Below are 21,598 nucleotides of genomic sequence, written 5' to 3' on the forward strand. Positions count from 1 at the left end.
TCTCCTTCCCTCTCAACAATTGGGTATTATAAAATAATATATGCACAGGCACTGTATAAAGAAGGATTTTAGTTCAGACTGTCATCTGTGGGACAATTTAACTGGATTGTTCACTCTTCATCTTCACACACACTGAATTCCTTTTGAATTTTCTCCATTGTTTAACCTCTTCTTTTTTTTTTATAGATTTCCCTTGATATCTGTTCTCACTGTGTTTTCCATTCAAGTGCCTCTGACATTTTGTTTTTCCCAATTACAAAATTAATACCTAAGAATAAGTGATACCTGCTTGTTTTAAGTAATAGTGGATAATAGAAAAATCTGTGTGGGCCCCACTGCCCTGTACACATGAGTAAATGAGTTTGTGCTTATTCTTTCAGAATCTTTGTATGTGTGTGTGTGTTGTGTATGTGTGTGCAGATTTCCAATGTACATGTAGGTTTCATTTTTTTATTTTAAAATATATATGTGTATATATCTAAATACTTTATGCATATCCGTGTGTATGGCATATATAGAACTACAGAGTGCTTTTTTTTTTAAGGTTTATTTATTTATTTGAGAGAAAGAGTTATAGACAGAGGGAGAGATGGGTCTTCCACCTGCCGATTCACTCCCCAAATGGCCTCAATGGCCAGAGTTGTGCCGATCCAAAACCAGGAGCCAGGAGCTTCTTCCAAGTCTTCCATCTGGTGCCCAAGCACTTCAGGCCATCTTCTACTGCCTTCCTAGGCCGTTAGCAGGGAGCTGGATTGGAAGTAGAGCAGCCAGGACTTGAACTGGCGCCCATATGGGATGCAGGCATCACAGGCAGAGGCTTAACTTAGTATGCAAAAGTGCTGGCCCCTGTAGAGTGCTTTCTTATAAAATGTTTTTATTTAAAAAAAATTTTAACACATATAAAAATTTTAAATGTTTATGGAGTACCATATGATGTTTTGATAATGTATGCATTGCATAATGTCTAATCAGGGTAAACATCTGACTTCTCAGACATTTAAACTTTTCTTTATGGTGAAAGAATCAAAAATCCTATCTTGTAGAATTTTTAAATAGAGAAATATATAGTGCATTATTATTACCATTATTATTATTATTTTCTATAGCTACATTACTGTGTAACAGAATCCAGAACTTCTTACTCCTATGTAGCTATAACTTACTACCCATTAATCATTCTTTCAGTGTCCTACCCTCTCCAGCCTCTGGTAACTACCATTATACTTTTAAAAAAAAATTTATTTATTTACTTGAGAGAGACACACAGAGAGGAGGAGAGGAGAGGAGAGGCGAGGCGAGGGGAGAGGAGGGGAGGGGAGGGGTCTTCCATCCGCTGCTTCACTCCCCAGTTGGCTGCAACAGCCAGAGATGTGCCAATCTGAAGCCAAGAGCCAGGAGCCTCTTCCGTGTCTTCCCACATGAGTGCAAGAGTTCAAGGGCTTGGGCCATCTTCTGCTGCTTTCCCAGGCCAAAGCAGAAAGCTGGATTGGAAGTGAAGCAGTCTGGACTCAAACCGGTGCCCATATGGGATGCCGGCCCCACAGGTGATGGCTTTACCTGCTACACCACAGCGCTGGCCCCAACCATTATACCTTTTTTAAAAAGATTTATCTGAAAGGCAGAGCAACAGAGATAGACACCCATGCACATGCAGATGGGGAGAGAGAGAGATCTTCCATCCTCTGTTTAACTTCCAAATGGCTGCATCATCTAGGTCTGGGTCAGGTTTAAGCCGGAACCCAGAACTCCATCTGGCCTGTTTTCTTCATTCTTGTTATGTCTTCCTTTTTCTCCTCCAGCTATGTCTTTTCATGTGGCCTTTGAGCAACTGACTACTTCTGTTTGATTTGGTCTCCTATTGTTATCATGTGTTGCTTTTTAAATTTTGATTAATGTGCTTTTCAGTTAAAGCATTTCTGTTTATTTTAATTTCATCCATCTTTCTGTCAAGTCTCTGTGTTCAAGTATTAAATTGCTTCCCTGCATTCTCTTTGAGTTGGTTATTTTCTTAAAACACTTATTTTGAAATCTTCCTCTAAGCCTTTGAAAATTTCAATTCCTAGATGGTTGGTTTCTGCCATATTTTGTTTGTTAGGTAGGCCATGTTTTCTTGGAAGTTATAGCATCACTGGAGGCTGGCGCTGTGATGTAGTAGGTTAAGTCTCCACCTGCAGCACCAGCATCCTGTGTGTGCTGTTTTGAGTCTCAGCTGCTCCACTTCCGATCCAGCTCCCAGCTTAATGGCCTGGGAAAGCAGTAGAAGATGGTTCAGGTACTTGGGCCTCTGCATCCATGTGGAGACCTGAAAGAAGCTCCTGGCTTCAGATCTGCCCAACTCTGGCCATTGTGGCCAGTTGGGGAGTGAAGCAGCAGATGGAAGATTTCTCTCTCTGTCTCTCCCTCTCTCCATTTCTGTAACTCTGCCTCTCAAATGATTAAATAAATATTAAAAAATAGATATATAATATTGCACACTGAAGTATTAGTTTTAGTAATCTGGCTTTATATATGGTTGTCCTTGAAATTCTTAACAGTGTTTTTTCTGAGCCTATGGACATTATTCCTGTTGCAGCACTGTATAGCATTCTATGTCAATGTTTCTTGCAAATCTGTTTTTTTTTTTCTGCACTGCTTATTTCTACAGTACTGCCTGAGCTCAAATTTGTCCCATATCTGTAGTCCATATGTTGTTCAAAATGAACTTGGGATGTGCCTAAAAATGGATAGTACATCCCTTCAGGCCTCTTCCTGGGGCTTGGGTAGATCCAGATGCCTTGTCCTGGGCTGCCAAGGCCACAGTGCTGCATTCCTGGAGCCCAGTGACCAGTGCAGCGCACCTGTGCTAGGCACTGTATTGCTGAGCTAACCTCACTGCCTGATGCTACTCCTACAGATAACTGTTAACACTAGCTATTAGGATCTGTTCAGTGTATTGGATTTTACCAGCCTGCTACTGAGTCATAAAAAGAGTTCTGTGGTTCTGTGCTGTCTACTCAAGTTAGTAGGAAAGACAGTTGAGACAGGCCACCAGCTAGCTGTGCAGGCAGGCACTAGGTGAATCACCCCTGGGTCTCACAGTCACAGGCCCTGTGCAATCTTAGGAGTGCATGCCAGCCCCTGTTGGGTAATACACAGTGAAACATCAGTGTTACTAGTGTGCAAGTCTGCCTGAAAAGCAGTGGTAGGAGGAGGTACCTTGCCTTATTCCTGATCCTAGTGGGAAAGCTTCTAATTCTCACAATTAAGTAGAGTTTTTGTAAATATTTTTTATCAAGTTGAAGAAGTTCCCCTCTATGTCTAGCTTACTGGGAGTTTTTATGATTGTGTGTTAGATTTTTTTTTAAATGCTTTTACTGTATCTAATGATATGATTGTTGATATAGTAGATTATGTTGATTTTCAAATGTTGAACCAGCTTTACATACATGGAGTAAATTGCATTTGGTCATGGTGTTTAATACTTTTACATATTATTGAATTTGATTTACTAATTTTTTTCAGCATTTTGCATGTATGTTCATGAGAAATATTGATCTGTAGATTTTTCCTTGTAATGCCTTTGGTTTTATTATTAGTGTAATATTGGCCTCATAGAATAAATTAGGAAGTATTCTATATTCTGAAAGAGATCTAGATAATTGATTTAATTTCTAATTTAAATATTTGGTAAAATTCACTGGTAAACCCAACTGGATCTTAGGTTTTCTGTTTTGAAATTTTATTTTTTTAAAAATATACATTGTTTTCTATTTATTTATTTTATTGGAAAGACAGAGAGAACATACAGAGAGCTCCCATCTGACAGTTCACTCCCCAGATGCCTGCAACAGCCAGAGTTGGGCCAGGCTAATGCCAAGAGCCAACAACTCAATCCTGATTTCCAACATGGGTGGCAGGAACTCAACTACTTGAGTGATTGTTTGAATTTTTACTAACTGTAAAAACAAAGTATTATGTGTCTTATCCAGCATTTCTTTTGATATGGTGAAATATGTTTCGTTATTTTACTGTGTGTATTTATTCTGTGACTATTTATGCCCTTGGACCATTTTTAATTGGATTATTCTTTCTTAGTCATATGTGTTCTTTTACATTGTGGTTATGAGCCCCTTTTATGGTAGATGCTGCAAGTAGTTTCTTCTAGTTGGCCTTCTTTGATTTAATGGGCACTTATTAGCAGAGAATAAAACCTTCAATGGCTAGCTCTGGCTCTAGACTGAAGGAAGTTCCTTAGTGTCTGTATCTTTGTGGTGTCAGTGTTAGTACCATGACTGAGTATTCAGTAATTGGTTTGCAGTCTTAAGTATAACACTTGACCCTATCTTTAAAGAACTTACAAGTCTGGCCCGCATTGTGGCAGTGTAAGCTGCTGCCTTTGACACCAGCATCCTATATGGCGTTGGTTACAGTTCTGCAGCTCTGCTTCCAATCCAGCTCACTGCTAATATACCTGAGAAAAGCAGCAGAAGATGGCCCCGGTGCTTGGGCCCCTGCCACCCATGTGGGAGACTGGTATGGAGCTCCAGGCTTCTAGCTTCAGCCTCTCCCAGCCCTGGCCATTGCAACCGTTTGGGATGTGAACCATCGAACTGAAGATCTCTCTCTTTCTCTCTCTCTCTCTCTCTCTCTCTCTCTCTCTCAGTCTGTTCCTCTCCCCCTCTCTCTGTAACTCTGCCTTTCAAATAAGTAAATTTTTTAAGAAAAACTTAAAAGTCTAGTCTACACTGACTTGTCAAGAATTTAACAATGAGGAAGAAAAAAACCACATATCTTAATTGCATATTAAATTAGGTATTATGTGAAAACTTAGCATTTGGGCAACTTTCCTAGATTACTTCTTTCCCTAAACATCCTATTACTCAATTTCTCTTTTCAATGACTTTTATACTGAAAGTTGAATTATATTCTGTTGGTTTAAAAATGGGTTCTATATCAACCATATAGAAATTGCTGAGTTTAGTTTAGGGTTTGCATATTTTGTATTATACCCAATTTCAATTTAAACTTGAATCCTAATTTCTTTTTTTCTTGCTGTTTCAGGTAAGACCATGAATTGTGTCGTTTCTTAAATGAAGCATTCAGGAATGAAGTGAGAGAATGTCATTTAGAAAATAGGTGATTTTTAAGTTATGTCTATTAATTTGACTCTAGATATATGTATTTACCTCCTTAGTAATGCAAGAAATCTTTGTGGGAAGCATAGAAGCAAGCAGCTGCACCTCGTGTGCTCACCTAATCATTATTGGAAGATAAGGCATGTCAGTCTACAGAGAGGTTTACATCCACACAAAGTAAGATGTAAATGGACCAAAAGTGAAACACATTCTTGCAGTAAGCATTATTATTCTCCAAGCAACCATGGTTTACATATTGGAATCTTGAAACTTAGCACATCTGCTCCCAAGGGACTTACAAAAGTGAGCATTCGTATGTCCCGCATTAAAAGTACTTTGAACTCTGTTTCAAAGGCTGTTTTTGGTAGTCAGAATGAAATGATTTCACGTTTGGCTCAATTTAAACCAAGTTCTCGAATATTAAGAAAAGTGTCCGATAGTGGCTGGCTGAAACAGGAAAGCATTAAACAAGCCATCAGATCTCTGAAAAAATACAGTGACAAGTCTACAGAAAAGAGTCCCGTCCCAGAAGAGAGAAATCACATTATAGATAAAGAAGACGACATAGGTAAACAAAGCCTTTTTCATTACACGGGTAATATAACCACAAAATTTGGAGAGTCATTTTACTTCTTATCAAACCATATTAATTCCTACTTCAAACGTGCGGAAAAAATGTCTCAAGACAAGGAAAACAGTCATTTCCAGGAGAAATCAGAACTTGAAGGTAAAAAGGTTGAAGAAGGGAAGTCCAGTTCTCTGGATCCTGGCATCCTAACGAGCCAGGCTGATAAGCCAGACCCCAAGTCTTCTGCAGGTACCGTGGACAAGGCCGCAAGTCCCAGTGGGACACCCGAGAGTCTTCCCATTTCTACCAAGCAGAGTATTGCTAACTTTCTTTCTCGCCCCACTGAAGGTGTACAAGCTTTAGTAGGTGGTTATATAGGTGGTCTTGTCCCCAAATTAAAGTACGATTCCAAGAGTCAGGCAGAAGAACAGGAGGAGCCTGCTAAGAGCGAGCCGGCTGGCAGCAAAGACAAAACTGTGGAGGAGAAAAAGCACCTGTCTCTTCAGAGAGAAAAGGCAAGTTGCTGCTCAGTGTGCTCTCAAGTTGTATACACTTTTTGTTGAATTTGTTAAGTTTCATTTCCTAATGGGACCTAAGAAGTTTTAACCACTTGTTAAAGCAGTTTGTGTTCCAATCATATATGTTTAATATATCTTTCCAGATTATTGCAAGGGTGAGTATTGATAACAGAACGCGGGCATTAGTTCAGGCACTAAGAAGAACAGCTGACCCAAAGCTCTGCATTACGAGGGTGGAAGAACTGACTTTTCATCTTCTGGAATTTCCTGAAGGAAAAGGCGTGGCTGTCAAGGTAATTGCTAATTGATGTAACCTGGTTTTGTCTTAGAATAAAAATACTAATAAGCCTTCTAAAATGGAGAAGACAATACCTCTCTTCTTTTCAGTGTGAGTTTTTTGGAGCACTGGTTTAAGTCCTGGCTGTTCTGTTTCTGATATAGCTCTCTGCTAATGTGCCAGGGAAGGCAGTGGAGTATGGCCAAGTGCTTGGGCCCCTGCCACCCATGTGGGAAACCCTGATAGAGTTCCAGACTCTTGGCTTTGGCCTGGCCTAGACCTGGATGTTAAAGCCATTTGGGAAGTGAACCAGCAGATGGAAAAATTTCTCTCTTTCTTTCTCACTCTTCTATTCAAATAAAAAAAAATCTTACTTTATTTCTCATAGTTCTGGAGGTTCAAAGCCCATAGTTAATTAAGGCATCAGCAGATTCAGTGTTTGGTCCCATTCCTCAGAGGCAGTGGCTGCTCGTGGTTTAGTCACATGGCGGGAAGGGCAGAGCAGCTCCCTTCACGCTCTTTGACAAGAGCGCTAATTCCCTTGATTTAAGTCACCTCCCAAAAGGCCCTGCCTCTTAATGCTATTGCATGGCTTACTAGAATCCAACCTGCAAATCATAGGGGGTGACAATTCAGGTCATAGCACATAATTTAAAGAACTATTTAAAAAACATTTCATGCAGGTATAAAGTTCTGTGAAAGGCATAAACTGAACATACCTCTGTAACCTAGGTGGAGAAACAGAGCATTCCCAGTGCGTTAGAAGTCTGCTTTGTACCCCACTTCAGTCTGCCTAAAAGGTTGAGATGGATGAGTTTTGCCTGTTTCTATACATTATATAAACTATTGTGTGATTGGCTCTTTTATCCAACATGGTAATAGGAATCATTCATATTGTTGAGGGTAGTTCTAAATCATTCATTCTTACTGCTTTTGTATTTTGTGGTTGATGGTAGTTACCAGCTTTAGTCTATTAGTAATAGTCTTGCTGATTAAAATTTGAATACTCTCTTTTGCATATCTAATCCCAAATCTAAGGATCCTAAAGTACAAAGAAGAAATGTGATGCTGTAGATGTATATGTTCAGATCAATTATGAATGAAAATCTGATGGCTGGTGCCGCAGCTCACTAGGCTAATCCTCTGCCTGCAGCGCCGGTACTCCAGGTTCTAGTCCCGGTTGGGGCACCAGTTCTGTCCCGGTTGCTCCTTTTCCACTCCAGCTCTCTGCTGTGGCCCGGGAAGGCAGTGGAGGATGGCCCAAGTCCTTGGGCCCTGCACCCACATGGGAGACTGGGAGGAAGCACCTGGCTCCTGGCTTCACATCGGTGCAGCGCGCCAGCTGTAGTGGCCATTTTGGGGGTGAACCAACGGAAGGAAGACCTTTCTCTGTGGTGGAATGAGAAGGCCATGCCAAGGTGGCCACTGGCAAGCGAGTGTCAATTACTCAGGAATGGCTTTGAAACCCACCTGGCAACGGAGCCTGCCTGGCAACAGGCTGTGATTGGTTGGGGCATAGACCGCCCCTTGACCAGATTGGCTGGTCTTGACTATATAAGATGTTGTTCCAATTGTAATAAACTAGTCTGTGGGCTGCTCGCCTCAGGCCTGCTTTCACTGGACTCCTAGTGTCTGTGTGGTGACTCTACGCCTCTTGCCCCCACCACGCTGCTCCTCTCAGAAAGGAATCCACTGCAACATGGTTGAGAAATCAACAGCAACATTTCTCTCTGTCTCTCTGTCTAACTCTGCCTGTCAAAAAAAAAAAAAAAAAAAAAAAAAAAAGCCAAAATTGGGGCTGGTGCTGTGGCATAGTATATTAAGCCCCTGCCTGTGGTGCCAGCATCCCATATGGGTGCCAGTTCTAGTGCTGGCTGCTCCACTTTCAATCTAGCTCCCTGCTAGTGGCCTGGAAAAGCAGTGGAAAAAGGTGCAGGTGCTTGGACCCCTACACCCACCCATGTGGGAGACCTGGAAGAAACTTTTGGCTCCTGGCTTCGGATTGGCTTAGCTCTGGCTGTTGCAGTCATTTGGAAGACCTCTCTCACTGTCTCCCTCCCTCTGTAACTCTGCTTCTCAAATAAATAAATCTTTTTCAAAAATGCTAAAATTGATTGATATAAAACATCTGTATATTTTTCTAAAGACTTATTTATTTATTTGAAATGTAGAGTTACAGAGAGTAGGAGAGAGATCTTCCATCTGCTGATTCACTCCCCAAATGGCTGCAATGACCAGGACTGGGCCAGGCTGAAGCCAGGAGCTTCATCCAAGTCTCCCACGTGGGTGCAAGGGCCCAGGGACTTGGGTCATCTTCAGCTGCTTACCCAGGAACATTATCAGGGAGCTGGGTTGGAAGTGGAGCAGTCGGGACTCAAACCAGTGCCCATATGGGATGCCAGTATACTGCAGACTGCTGCTTAACCTGCTGTGCCACAGTGCTACCCCCAAAACATCTGTACTTTTTATGTGTGCAATGTATTTATGATAGCAAAATCCATAAAATTGTGTGTAATACCTAATGCTCTAAAAGAAGCTAGCTTCTTCTTTGCTGTACTTGTGGCAGCCTCATCTAGGGGATTGTCTATGACAATTTTTCATTTTTTGATAATGAAGGTCTCTTTTCACTGTGTGTTTTTTATTTTTATTTATTTATTTTTTTATTTGACAGGTAGAGTTATAGACAGTGAGAGAGAGACAGAGAGAAAGGTCTTCCTTCCGTTGTTCACTCCCCAAATGGCCGCCACAGCCAGTGCTGCGCCGATCCGAAGCCAGGAGCCAGGTGCTTCCTCCTGGTCTCCCATGCAGGTGCAGGGCCCAAGCACTTGGGCCATCCTCCACTGCCTTCCTGGGCCACAGCAGAGAGCTGGACTGGAAGAGGAGCAACCGGGACTAGAACCCGGTGCCCACATGGGATACCGTCACCGCAGGCAGAGGATTAACCAAGTGAGCCACAGCGCCGGCCCTCACTGTATGTTTTTTTAAAAGATTTTATTTATTTATTTGAGAGGCAGAGTTAGAGAGAGAAAGAGACAGAGAGCAAGGTCTTCCATCTGCTGGTTCACTCCCCAAGTGGCTGCAACAACTGGAGCTGGACTGATCTGAAGCCGGGAGCCAGAGGCTTCTTCGCAGACTCCCACGCAGGTGCAGGGGCCCAAGCACTTGGGCCATCTTCCACTGCTTTCCCAGGCCACAAACAGAACAGCAGGATTAGGAAGAGGAGCAGCCGGGACATGAAGGGGCACCCATGTGGGAATGCCAGTGCCGCAGGCGGAGGCTTAGCGTACTATGCCACAGCACTGGCCCCTCACTGTATTTTTAATTTATGAAAAAAAAAAAACCTTTTATTTCTTTTTTAAAAAAATATAATTCATGGGAAATCATAAGAAAAGCAAAGCAAAAATTAGAAAATTAGTGTATTTCTACTCTTTTGGGTTACTATTGTAATGTAGTAGGGTCTATTTGAATTTGTCAGATTAAGCTGATTTATGCTTTAATAACAAACACAGGGCGGCACCACGGCTCACTAGGCTAATCCTCCGCCTGCGGCCCCTGTACTCTGGGTTCTAGTCCCAGTCGGGGCGCTGGTTCTGTCCCGGTTGCTCCCCTTCCAGTCCAGCTCTCTGCTGTGGCCCGGGAAGGCAGTGGAGGATGGCCCAAGTGCTTGGGCCCTGCACCTGCATGGAAGACCAGGAGGAAGCACCTGGCTCCTGGCTTTGGATTGGCACAGCGCGCCAGCCGTAGCAGCTATTTGGGGAGTGAACCAACGGAAGGAAGACCTTCCTCTCTGTCTCTCTCTCTTTCACTGTCTAACTCTGCCTGTCAAAAAACAAACAGCCACCACCAGAGTGTCAGTGGCTTACCACTACGGAGGTCTATTTCTCACTCTTGCACAGACAGCACTGAGTGTGGGTGATTCTCCAGCACAGGGAACCTCCATGTGGTAGCTACTTTGATTCTGTTGCTTTATCCCAGTACAAGGTCTCTGCCGTGATTTCTATAGCAAGGTAAGAATATTTCAGCAGGAGACGCCAAAGCTTTTATCTGCTCACAACCAGTGCAGTCTTCTGTGTGCTTAGAAGGGGAAGCAATCTGGTTATTGATAAATATTAGTTATGCCTGCCACAATATTCCTCCAGAAATTGTTCTACGCATATATATACGAAAATAAAGTCATTCAGTATATACTCTATTATAACTGATTCTTGAGTTTACAGCTTATACCTTTCTGTATCAGTAAGTTTTCATCTGTCCTAGACCCAGATCAAAGATGTTCTGATTGGGTACAAATGAGGGCCTGGTGTAGACCATACATTGCATCTGAATATTGCTCAGATTGACTTGTAATATAGCACAGTCCTTTACTTTCACTTTCAGAGTGACCAGTTGAAGAGATTGAGCTGGTTAATGTGCAGAATGACTCACTGCTGGATTTACCTAGTTGCTTCCTTATTGATGTTATTTGGTGTGTTCCTCTTTCCTTTTTGTTTCCTGAACAATGAAATTTAAGGGCTTGACCAATTGAAGTAAACATTTTGTTGTTAGAGGACGTGTTAAATCTTGTTGTGTCTCACAGTGCAGCCTATCAGGACACGCATAGTAATTGGCTGACCAGCCATTAGCAGTGCTAAGGATGACCCTGGATTAGGGTGGTGACAGTCTGCTTTTCATCAGACGGTTTCACTAGAAGCATTGTTCCATCAACCACTGACATTATGTTAGAACTAATCACTCTGCTAGGGTTGTAGAATGATGAATTTCTAATTCTGTCACACCTTCTGTGTTATAATTGATAATTTTGTAAAGTATGTCTATTTCATCAGCTGCAACTATTTGGATATTCTTTTTTTTTTTTTTTTTTTTTGACAGGCAGAGTGGACAGTGAGAGAGAGAGACAGAGAGAAAGGTCTTCCTTTGCCGTTGGTTCACCCTCCAATGGCCGCCGTGGCCGGCGCGCTGCGGCTGGCGCACCGCGCTGATCCAATGGCAGGAGCCAGGAGCCAGGTGCTTTTCCTGGTCTCCCATGGGGTGCAGGGCCCAAGCACTTGGGCCATCCTCCACTGCACTCCCTGGCCACAGCAGAGAGCTGGCCTGGAAGAGGGGCAACCGGGACAGAATCCGGCGCCCCGACCTGGACTAGAACCCAGTGTGCTGGCGCCGCAAGGTGGAGGATTAGCCTAGTGAGCCGCGGCGCCGGCCCCTATTTGGATATTCTTAAAGACAAACAAGAAAGGCAAGAGGAATGCTTAATTTCTGTTTTTTTTTTTTTTTTTTTAGTTTCATGACCATTTATTATATATTACAATGGGAAAGGCACTGTGCTGGCCCCTGAGGGAAATCCAAATGAAAGCGAGACTCAGCCTCTTCTCTCACCTTCCCCACCTCAGCAGTGGATCCAGGCACAATAACACAAATGTTCTGCAAGGCAGTTCTAAAATAATATTTGATGTACAATTAAACTATTGTGGAAGTAGATGGAGATTCATTCAGAATGAAAAGTTTTTTAAAATATTTATTTCTTTATTTGAAAGGTAGAGTTACAGAGAGGCAGAGGCAGAGAGAGAGGGAAGGGTCTTCTGTCCACTGGTTCACTCCCCAAATGGCCACAACGGCCGGAGCTGGGCTGATCTGAAGCCAGGAGCCAAGAACTTCCTCCAGGTCTCCCATGTGGGAGCCTAAGGACTTGGGCCATCTTCTTCTTTCCTAGGCCATAGCAGAGAGCTGGATTGGAAGTGGAGCAGCCGGGACTGTAACCGGCACCCATATGGGATGCTGGCACCATACCCAACCCACCACAACTCCAGCCCCCAGAATAAAATTTTTGCTTTGAAGACCATGACAACTGATTTTCCCATCTATAGCTGTCACCAAGCTGTAGAAGGATGGCACTCTATGTTTCAGAAGAGAACAGGGTTCTAAACTGCTACCATCATCTCATCCCTAAGCATTGGTCTGTGTGAGTGGAGGAAGGACCACTGAAATCATAACCATGATTCACTTTCCAAACTACTGGGCGTACAAACCAGCCAGCTTGTTAATAAACGTGTAAGATACAAACAGTGAAGCGCACAAATGCTCAACACAGAACTCAGTGAATTTTTGCAGTTGTGTGAGTAGTGGTGACTGAAAAATGAAATACTTAGAACTGTAGCTAACACACATAGAAGGGGCAGTAAGTACTTGTTCCTATTTTTATCAGTTATCAGTTGGATATATAAAGGGTACACCCTTGATTTCACCTGTATTTCATTGATAAAAGGAGATGAGCTTTTTTTTTTCCTGTGAATTACTTGTCTATGGCTTTTTCACTATTAAGATATGAATCATTTTTTCCTAATTTGTAAGAGCCCATTATAGGAGCCAGCACTGTGGCACAGTGGGCTAAGCCTCCACCTGCAGTGCCAGCATCCCATATGGGCCCCAGTTTAAATCCCACTTCCAATCCAGCTCTCTGCCATGGCTTGGGAAAGCAGTAGAAGGTGGCCCAAGCCCTTGGACCCCTGCACCTGCGTGGGAGACCCAGAAGAAGCTCCTGGCTCCTGGCTTTGCATCAGCTCAACACCAGCCATTGCAGCCATTTGGGGAGTGAACCAGCAGATGAAGAACTCTCTCTGCCTCTGCCTCTGCCTCTCTATGATCCTGCCTTTCAAATAAATAAATAAATAAATCTTTAACAAAAAAAGTCCATTATATATTAATGACATTCATCTGTCATGTTTTAAATAATTTCTCCCCTTTTAAATTTCTTTCAATTCACTACTTTTTAATAATTTTTGTGGATTCTCTACTATTTTCCTTTGTGATTTTGGGCTTTGATGTTAGGAATTTAAAAAAAATTTCCTAACCATATTATGAAATGTGAACCTATATTTTAGTACAGAATCTAAAATATGGTTTCAAATTTAATAATTTTTTTGCATTTTTTACACTTAAATCATTAATCATATGTAGATTTTCTTCACATATAGTATGAAACTAGAATTTAGTCTTGTTTGAAATAGTTAACCACTTCTGACCTTAGGAGTAATTCATTCATTTTATACTAGAAATAACCTTATCGTTTATTACATTTTTATGTTTTTCTTTTTACTATATCTCTTTAGTTCACACCCTTAATTGTATGGGAAGCCCAATCATATTAAAATAACCATAGCAAGAGAGAAATACTAAAATAGGAATATAAGTATTTCTAGATGGACTAATCTTTTTCACTGATCAATCACTGTGTTTCAGCTAGGAATTTCAGGCTTTCCTGTGAAGTTACACCTTTCATACCTGGAGCAGTATACAATGGCTTAAAATATGCTGTATACCCTCAAATATCCACCAACTCATTCCTTATCATTAATAAGGTGTTGTTTGAATTGCTGCTCCGTTGATGACCTGAATTTCTTGTATCTTTAAATTTTTTTTAATTATCTCATAGTTTTTTATAAGTTAACTGTATTTCTGTATCCCTCTTCACCCTTTAAAAAAAGTACTGAATTGGTCACACGTTTGAAGAGCGAGGGCACCTCATGCTCATTCGTGTGTCATTTGGGTTTTAAAGTTTTTTTTAAAATACCCAGAAAAGTGGGTATACAGCTCTGTGATTTTTCAAAAAATATTTATACTCAAATAACCACCACCTAGAATAAGAAGCGAAATGTTACCAGCACTACAAACATTACCTCTAGAAAGATTGACCAGTTTTCCTGGATACTGGCAATATAGATTAGTTTGCACCTCTTTTTGCGTGTTATATAAATGGAATGATACAGCATGTGCTCTGTTCTTTCCACTCAGTGTTATGCTTGTGAAATATCTTATGTTGTTGGGTGTGGTTGTAGAACATCCATTTATATTGTGGTCTATTCTATAATGTTAATTAACCATAATGACATTATGCATTCTGCTGATGGGCATCAGGATATCTGGAATAGGGCTGTTTAGGAATAGTGCTTCTACAATGCATCTTGGTCCGGCGCTATGGCGCAGTGAGTGAAAGCTGCCACCAGGGTGTCAGTTCAAATCCTGGCTGCCCCGCTTCTGATCCAGCTCTCTGCTAATGGTCTGGGAAAGCAGCGGAGGATAGCCCAAGTGTGTGGGTGCCTGTTCCTACTTGAGAGACCCAGAAGAATCTCCTGGCTCCTGGCTCCTGGCTCCTGGCTTTGGATAGGCCCAGCTCTGGCCGTCGCAACCATTTAAGGAGTGAACCAGTGGATGAAAGATCCTCTCTCTGTCTCCCTCTTTCTCTGTAATTTTGTCTTATAAATAAATAATAATAAATACAAATGAGTGAATCTTAGAATGTTTCTTTTGGAAAACATTTGTCTTCTTTCTTTGGGGTTTTTACCTAAAAACTATTATTATTGGTCATAGAGTGTTTATATTTTCATTTGTAGTAGATATTGCCAGATGGTTTTATGAAGTTCTTTTTTTTTTTAAGATTTATTTATTTATTTGAAAATCAGATTTACACAAAGAGAGAAGGAGAGGCAGAGAGAGAGAGGTCTTCCATCCGCTGGTTCACTTCCCAATTGGCCGCGACGGCCAGAGCTGAGCTGATCCGAAGCCAGGAGCCAGGAGCTTTTTCCAGGTCTCCCACGTGGATACAGGGGCCCAAGGACTTGGGCCATCTTCTGCTTTCCCAAGCTGGTAGTAGCGAGCTGGATGAGAAGTGGAGCAGCTGGGACTTGAACCAAATGCCCATATGGGATGCCGGCACTGCAGGCCAGGGCGTTAATCCACTGCGCCACAGCGCCGGCCCCTAAAACATTTTCAATATAACTGCCTTGCACATCATTCATTGGATTTACTTTGTTGAATATTTCATATATATGTGATGTTTTGGGATGGTGACTTTATTTTCATTTTAATATCTTTTACTGGTAATTCTAATATGAGGATAACCTTGGTCTTTGATCATTTATATTGGTTTCATATGCATTATTTGTTTTTTTCTGGATGCTGGACATTGTGAATAAAAAAATAACATAGAACCCAGATTATATAAGATGATTTCTTTTTCCTTTGAGCTTATTTGTTTCTTGGCTCGGCATATATAGTGGCACACTGATGAACATGATTTAAGGATTAGAGGTGAAGCAAGGCTGGGTAACAATTTAGGTTAGACCTGTAGTTTGCCCTTTTTTTTTTTTTTTTTTTTTTTTTTGTTAAAGATTTACTTGTTTATTTGAAAGGCAGAGTTACAGAGAGGCAGAGAGAGAGAGAGGTCTTTCATCCTCTGGTTCACTCCCCAAATGGCCAAAACAGCCAAAGCTGGACTGATCTGACGCCAGGTCTCCAGGTCTTCTTCCAGGTCTCCCACGCCGGTACATGGGCCAAGTCTTTGGGCTGTCCTCCACTGCTTTTCCTAGGCCATATCAGAGAGCTGGACCAGAAGTGGAGCAGCCAGGACTCGCCGATATGGGATGTCGGCACTGCAGGCTGCAGCCCTATCCGCTACGCCCCGGTTTGCCCTGTTTGCCCTGTTTTTAAGGTCTCTTCCTCCAACACTTTCAGATGAGAACCTGGAATAATCACTACCAAAAATCCTTTTGAGCCCTGAAATCTTAGTAATATAAAAAAAAAAACTTCTGATTTTCAGAGGTCTTGGTTCAGTTGTTGTGGTTGGTTTTTGTTTGTTTTAATTTGAAAGGCAGAGGGAGAGGGAGAGGGGGAGAGAGAGATAGTTCATATGTTTGTTCATTCCCCAAAATGCTGCAACTGCCAGGGCTGGGCTAGGCTGAAGCCAGGATCTTTAACCCACTCTCCCACATGGGTGCAGGGGCCCACTGACTTGAGCCATCCTCCACTGCTTTCCTAGAGGCGTTAGCTGGGAGCTGGATCAGAAGTGAGACCTGAACTGTGACCATATAGGATGCAGGATTGTAGGTGGTGGCTTAGCCTACTGCACCACAACTTTGGCCCCCAATTTAGCTTTTTAGCCTCCCACATCTCAGACTTCAGAATCTAGAGGGAAATCAGCCATGTGATTAAAGCCCAGCTGATTTGCAGGTTTTTTTTGTTTTTTTTTTGTTTTTTTTTTTTTTTTTTTGACAGGCAGAGTGGACAGTGAGAGAGAGAGACAGAGAGAAAGGTCTTTGCCGTTGGTTCACCTTCCAATGGCCGCCGCGGCTGGCGCGTTGTGGCCGGCACACCACGCTGATCCAATGGCAGGAGCCAGGTACTTCTGGTCTCCCATGGGGTGCAGGGCCCAAGTACTTAGGCCATCCTCCACTGCACTCCCGGGCCACAGCAGAGAGCTGGCCTGGAAGAGGGGCGACCGGGACGGAATCCGGCACCCCGACCGGGACTAGAACCCGGTGTGCTGGCGCTGCAAGGCGGAGGATTAGCCTAGTGAGCCACGGCGCCGGCTCATTTGTTTTGTGACTCCAGACCATGAGACTCTGCTGGCTTCTGTGTCCTCCATTCGTGGCCCTCTGAACCAAGCCCAGTTTTTTCATCCTTTACTTCTTCCCAAATCAGCAAATGCCCCAAGGGAAGTAAAGCTATAGTTTATCAGCTTACTTCTAAGCAATTATCCCTTCTGCAGATTCTTATCCCCTCTTCTCATTGCTTCAGCAACTCTGTGATGCCTTTACCAGATGGTGCTTTTCTAGTATTTTATCATGATTTTCTGGTTATTGGCATAAGCATTGATCTCAAACAAATTGTTCCATCCTAATGGGAAATGAAAAATTTATGTTTCCATCCTCCATCGTTTAAGTTCATCTCGTGAGACTGTGGAGCTCAACAACTGATCGGAACAAGAAAAAAATATATATTGAAAAGGAATTTAGAATAATAGTACTGTAGATTTGATCAGAAAAAAAGTTATGCATTAGAAAATTATTTGGTTTGCTAAAGGTTACACAGCAGAAGCATAGCTGTCACTCAACTACCACTCCCTTAACCTGTGGTACTGAAGTGCTTCTGAGTATGGAAGCCAAGAATCTTTGAAGAGCTTCCCATAAAACACGACAAGAGTTAAACGCTTACCTTTGATCAGCAACATGAAGTTGAATGTTTAAAATTTTGAATTCCTGGGTTTAAACTAATTGTTTAATTGTAATGGTTAATGTTTACTCTTTCTCTCTATTATATTAATTAATGTTTGTTAATATTCCACTGTGAGGTTCCCTTGTATATCACATGAAATGTATGCAAGCTGGTTTTTTCCCTTTCATTTTTTTTAAAGATTTATTTGGGGGCTGGCACTGTGGCATAGTTGGTAAAGCTAGGGCCAGTTCAGACTCGGCTGTTTCATTTCTTTTCCAGCTCTCTGCTGAAAACAGTAGAAGATGGCCCAGGTGCTTGGGACCTGCACCCATGTGCTAGCGTAGGAGACCTGGAAGAAGCTCCTGGCTACCGGTTTTGGATCAGCCCAGCTCTGGCCGTTGTGGCCATTTGGGGAGTGAACCAGCGGATGGAAGATCTCTTCTATGCCTCTGCCTCTGCCTCTTTGTAACTCTGCCTTTCAAATGGATAATTTAAAAAAAATTATTTATTTATTTGAAAGGTAGAGCTACACAAAGAGAGAGAGTGAGAGCGAGAGAGAGATGGAGAAAGAGAGTTGGAGAGAGAGAGAGAGAGAGAGATCGGGTCTTGCATCTGCTGATTCACTCCCCAAATGGCCGCAATGGCTGGGGTTGAGCCAGACCAAAGCTAGGAGTCAGGAGTTTCTTCCAGATCTCCCACAGGGATACAGGGACCCAAACAATTAGGCTATCCTCTGCTGCTTCTTCAGGCTCATTAGTAGGGAGCTGGATTGCAAATGGAGCAGCTGGATATTGAACTGGTCTGGAGTATGTGATGGCAGCATCACAGGTGGCCACTTTACCCACTATGCCACAACACTGACCCCTTTTCTTTACTTTTAATAGTTGTTTAATTTTCAATAATTATTATGAAGCACTTCCATCCTGGTAACTTTAGGATTTGGGCAAAATTATGTGTAAAATTTATAACATTGTCTCAGTGCTTTGTAAATTTGTGTTAAGCAAATTATATTTCTGTAATTTTTAAAAGACTTTTTAAAATTTATTTGAAAGGCAGAGTTACAGAGAGAGAGATGGAAAGACAGAGAGAGATCTTCCATCTGCTGGTTCACTTTCCAAATGGCTACAGCATCTGCAGCTGGGCCAGGCCAAAGCCAGGAGCCCAGTGCTTCTTCCAGGTCTTGCATGTGGTTTCAGGGGCCCAAAAACTTGGGCCATCTTTCCCAGGCACATTAGCAGGGAGTTGGATTGGAAGTGGAGCAACCGGATCTGAATCTGGTGCCCATATGGGATGCTGGCATCACGGGTGGAGGCTTAACCTGCTACGCTACAACACTGGCCCCAATTTCTCTAATTTTTGAGCACTTTTTTGGATAGAGATTAATTTTTGTCCTCGATGTTAGAACAAATACATCTTAGATATTAACTGACATTACTGTGTCAAAAACTAGTCTAGGGCCAGGTGTTTGGTGTAGCAGGTATGTTGCTCCCTGGGACACCTGCATCCCCTCTTTGGAGTGGCTGGGTTCAAGTCCTGGTGGCACCCCTCATTCCAGATTCCAGCTAATGCATACCCTTGGGAGGAAACAGGTGATGGCTCAAGTGGCTGGGTCCATGCCACCAACATGGGAGGCTTTCTGGCTTCCCTCTTGTCCCCACTGCCCAGGTAGCACTCAGGACTACTAAAATCCCAGATCCTTACAGCGTGTTTTACTGTTTGACTTGATCATTTCCCATTTTACACTAGAAGAATTATAGTAGTAGTTCTGAAGACCACTACAAACAGAGCCAAATATTTCTTTAGGTTACCGGTGACAGCTCCAGCTGTTGTGGCCATTTGAGAGTGAACCTGTGAACGGCAGTTTCATATTCTCCACCTGCCTAGCCCCCCCACCTTAAACTGAAAAAAAATTGTATTTTAAGATTACTGAACATTCGCTTCTTAATTTTATGTGATGATCTACTGAAATTGGTTAAAAATCATCATGCATTTTTTACCCTTGTTTTGACAAAAGCAACAAAATATCTTTTTTCTAAATATAGGAACGACTTATTCCATGTTTATTACGGCTGAGACAAATGAAGGATGAAACTCTTCAGGCTGCAGTTAGAGAAATTTTGGCCTTGATTGGCTATGTGGATCCAGTGAAAGGGAGAGGAATTCGAATTCTTACAATTGACGGTGGAGGAACAAGGTAAGGCTAGACAAATTATTTTTAAAAACTACAGGTTAAGTTTAGCTTTAGGAATTGAAAAAAAAAAATAAAACCCTGACTTCCTATAATTATATCAGAGTACTTGAGCTTCAGTCTAACTCCACTCCTGATTCCAGCTTCCTGCTAACACACAATGCACTGTGGATGGCAGCAGGGGATGGTTCTAGTAGCTGGATCCCTGCCACCCACATGGGAGACCCAGGGTGGATTCCTGGCTCCTAGCTTCAGCTATTGCAGGCATTTGAATAGTGAACCAGGGATGGAAGATGCTCTCTCTCTCTCTCTTTCAAATAAATACATAAGTAAGTAACTAAATAAATATTAAAGAAAAGAAAGAGCCTGCTAATACAGTGTTAGGCATGTAGTAGCAACCTGACAAATGTATTTTTAAGTCCATTCTGAATTAACAGATTTTTGCCCTTGATTATACAAGTAGTTGGAAAGTTTAAAAGGGAGAAAAAGAAGAAAACAACTTAATTCCTTTTTTTTTTTTTTTTACATTTATTTTATTTATTTGAAAGAGTTATAGAGAGAGGTAGAAACAGAGAAAGAGGTCTTCCATCTGCTGGTTCACTCCCCAGATGGCCGCAATAGCTGAAGCTGAGCCAGGAGCTTCTTCCAGGTCTCCCAGGTGGGGGCAGGGGCCCAAGGACTTGGGTCATCCTCCAGTTCTTTCCCAGTCGCATTAACAGGGAGCTGGATCAGAAGTAGAGCAGCTGGAACTTAATTGGCACCCCTGTGGGGTGCAGGCACTGCAGGTGGTGGCTTTAACCCACTGTGCCACAGTGCCAGCCTCAACAATTTAGTTCTAACAACTTCAAGATGATTTAAATATTTTGAATTATTCCAGTCTTTCTGTGTGAATATATATACATACATATGTGTTTAATTTTTGTGATAATATAGGTCACATTGTTAAGTATGTTAAATATGTTTTATCCAGCATTGTCTTTCATTTGTCATGTTTCACCTTGAATTGATGTGTCTTACCTCTCCTGAAATCCACTTTATTTGTTATCATTAAAAATTCAACATGTTTGGTTTTCTACTTGAATCTGTTGATGGCTTCCTGTTAGCAGTATCAAAGTAGAACTTGACGCTGTGCATTTTATTTTGTGACGGCTGTGTTGCTATGCTCCAGGTCTTACTCTCCCCACACCTTTATTCCATTGCTTTAGTGTAACCATCCAGTATTAAGTATTATTATCCAGTATTAGGCATCATCCATGTGATGTACACACCCTGAAAGCTATTTCTTCTTTCACATTCCTTCATGAAATATTTAGTGCCTTTGGCAAGAATCCAGAAATGAACAAATTCAGCATTAATTAATACACCCTTAATCCAGAGTACTGTCCTAAGGTTACTGAGAGTTTTGGAAAAACAAATCATTGAAAGGGAGCTTCAAAACCTGGCTAGTGAGAGATATAAAGCACACCAGCACCCAACAACTGGTGGATGGAGGTTTTAAGTGTTTTTGGTGAGCGGGGATGTTTAAGAAAGTATCTTACATTGTCTTTGTATTTAAAGCAATACTAGTACAAATTTTTTAATGTGCTACTGTAGGACAGGTTTAAACCACAATTTAGACACTAGTTTTTCAGAGGTGCTCCTAAAAATTTGGTCAGACAATCTTTTCTGATCCATTTTTATATTAGTAGTTTTCATTGTTAGCTTGTAAGATCCAAAGGCAATTTTTAGAATTGCTTTATTGAAAAACGTAGTGAAATTCTCGTTTTCCCTTTGACTTTTCTACAGGGGTGTTGTTGCTCTTCAGACACTCAGAAAATTAGTTGAACTTACTCAGAAGCCGGTTCATCAGCTCTTTGATTACATTTGTGGTGTCAGCACAGGTAATTACTGCGTATTATATAGAGAGGTGGTGTGTTCCAGCTGCACATGAAGCAAAAGAACATGAGTCAC

General features: G+C 41.9%; 1 protein-coding gene across 1 annotated transcript in view; it reads left to right on the forward strand.

The window, feature by feature from the left end:
- Window positions 1-5,040: 5,040 nt before the first annotated feature.
- The window catches only part of PNPLA8 (patatin like phospholipase domain containing 8), a gene marked incomplete at its 5' end in the record, with an annotated part of 47,781 nt that continues 31,223 nt past the window's right edge, over window positions 5,041-21,598 (forward strand). The window contains 4 exon segments of the mRNA NM_001171272.1: window positions 5,041-6,197; window positions 6,344-6,493; window positions 19,503-19,654; window positions 21,434-21,528. Of these exon segments, the coding sequence (NP_001164743.1) occupies window positions 5,130-6,197; window positions 6,344-6,493; window positions 19,503-19,654; window positions 21,434-21,528 (1,465 nt within the window).

This window comes from Oryctolagus cuniculus, chromosome 3 (assembly GCF_964237555.1).
Source record: "Oryctolagus cuniculus chromosome 3, mOryCun1.1, whole genome shotgun sequence".
Taxonomy (NCBI): Eukaryota; Metazoa; Chordata; class Mammalia; order Lagomorpha; family Leporidae; genus Oryctolagus; species Oryctolagus cuniculus.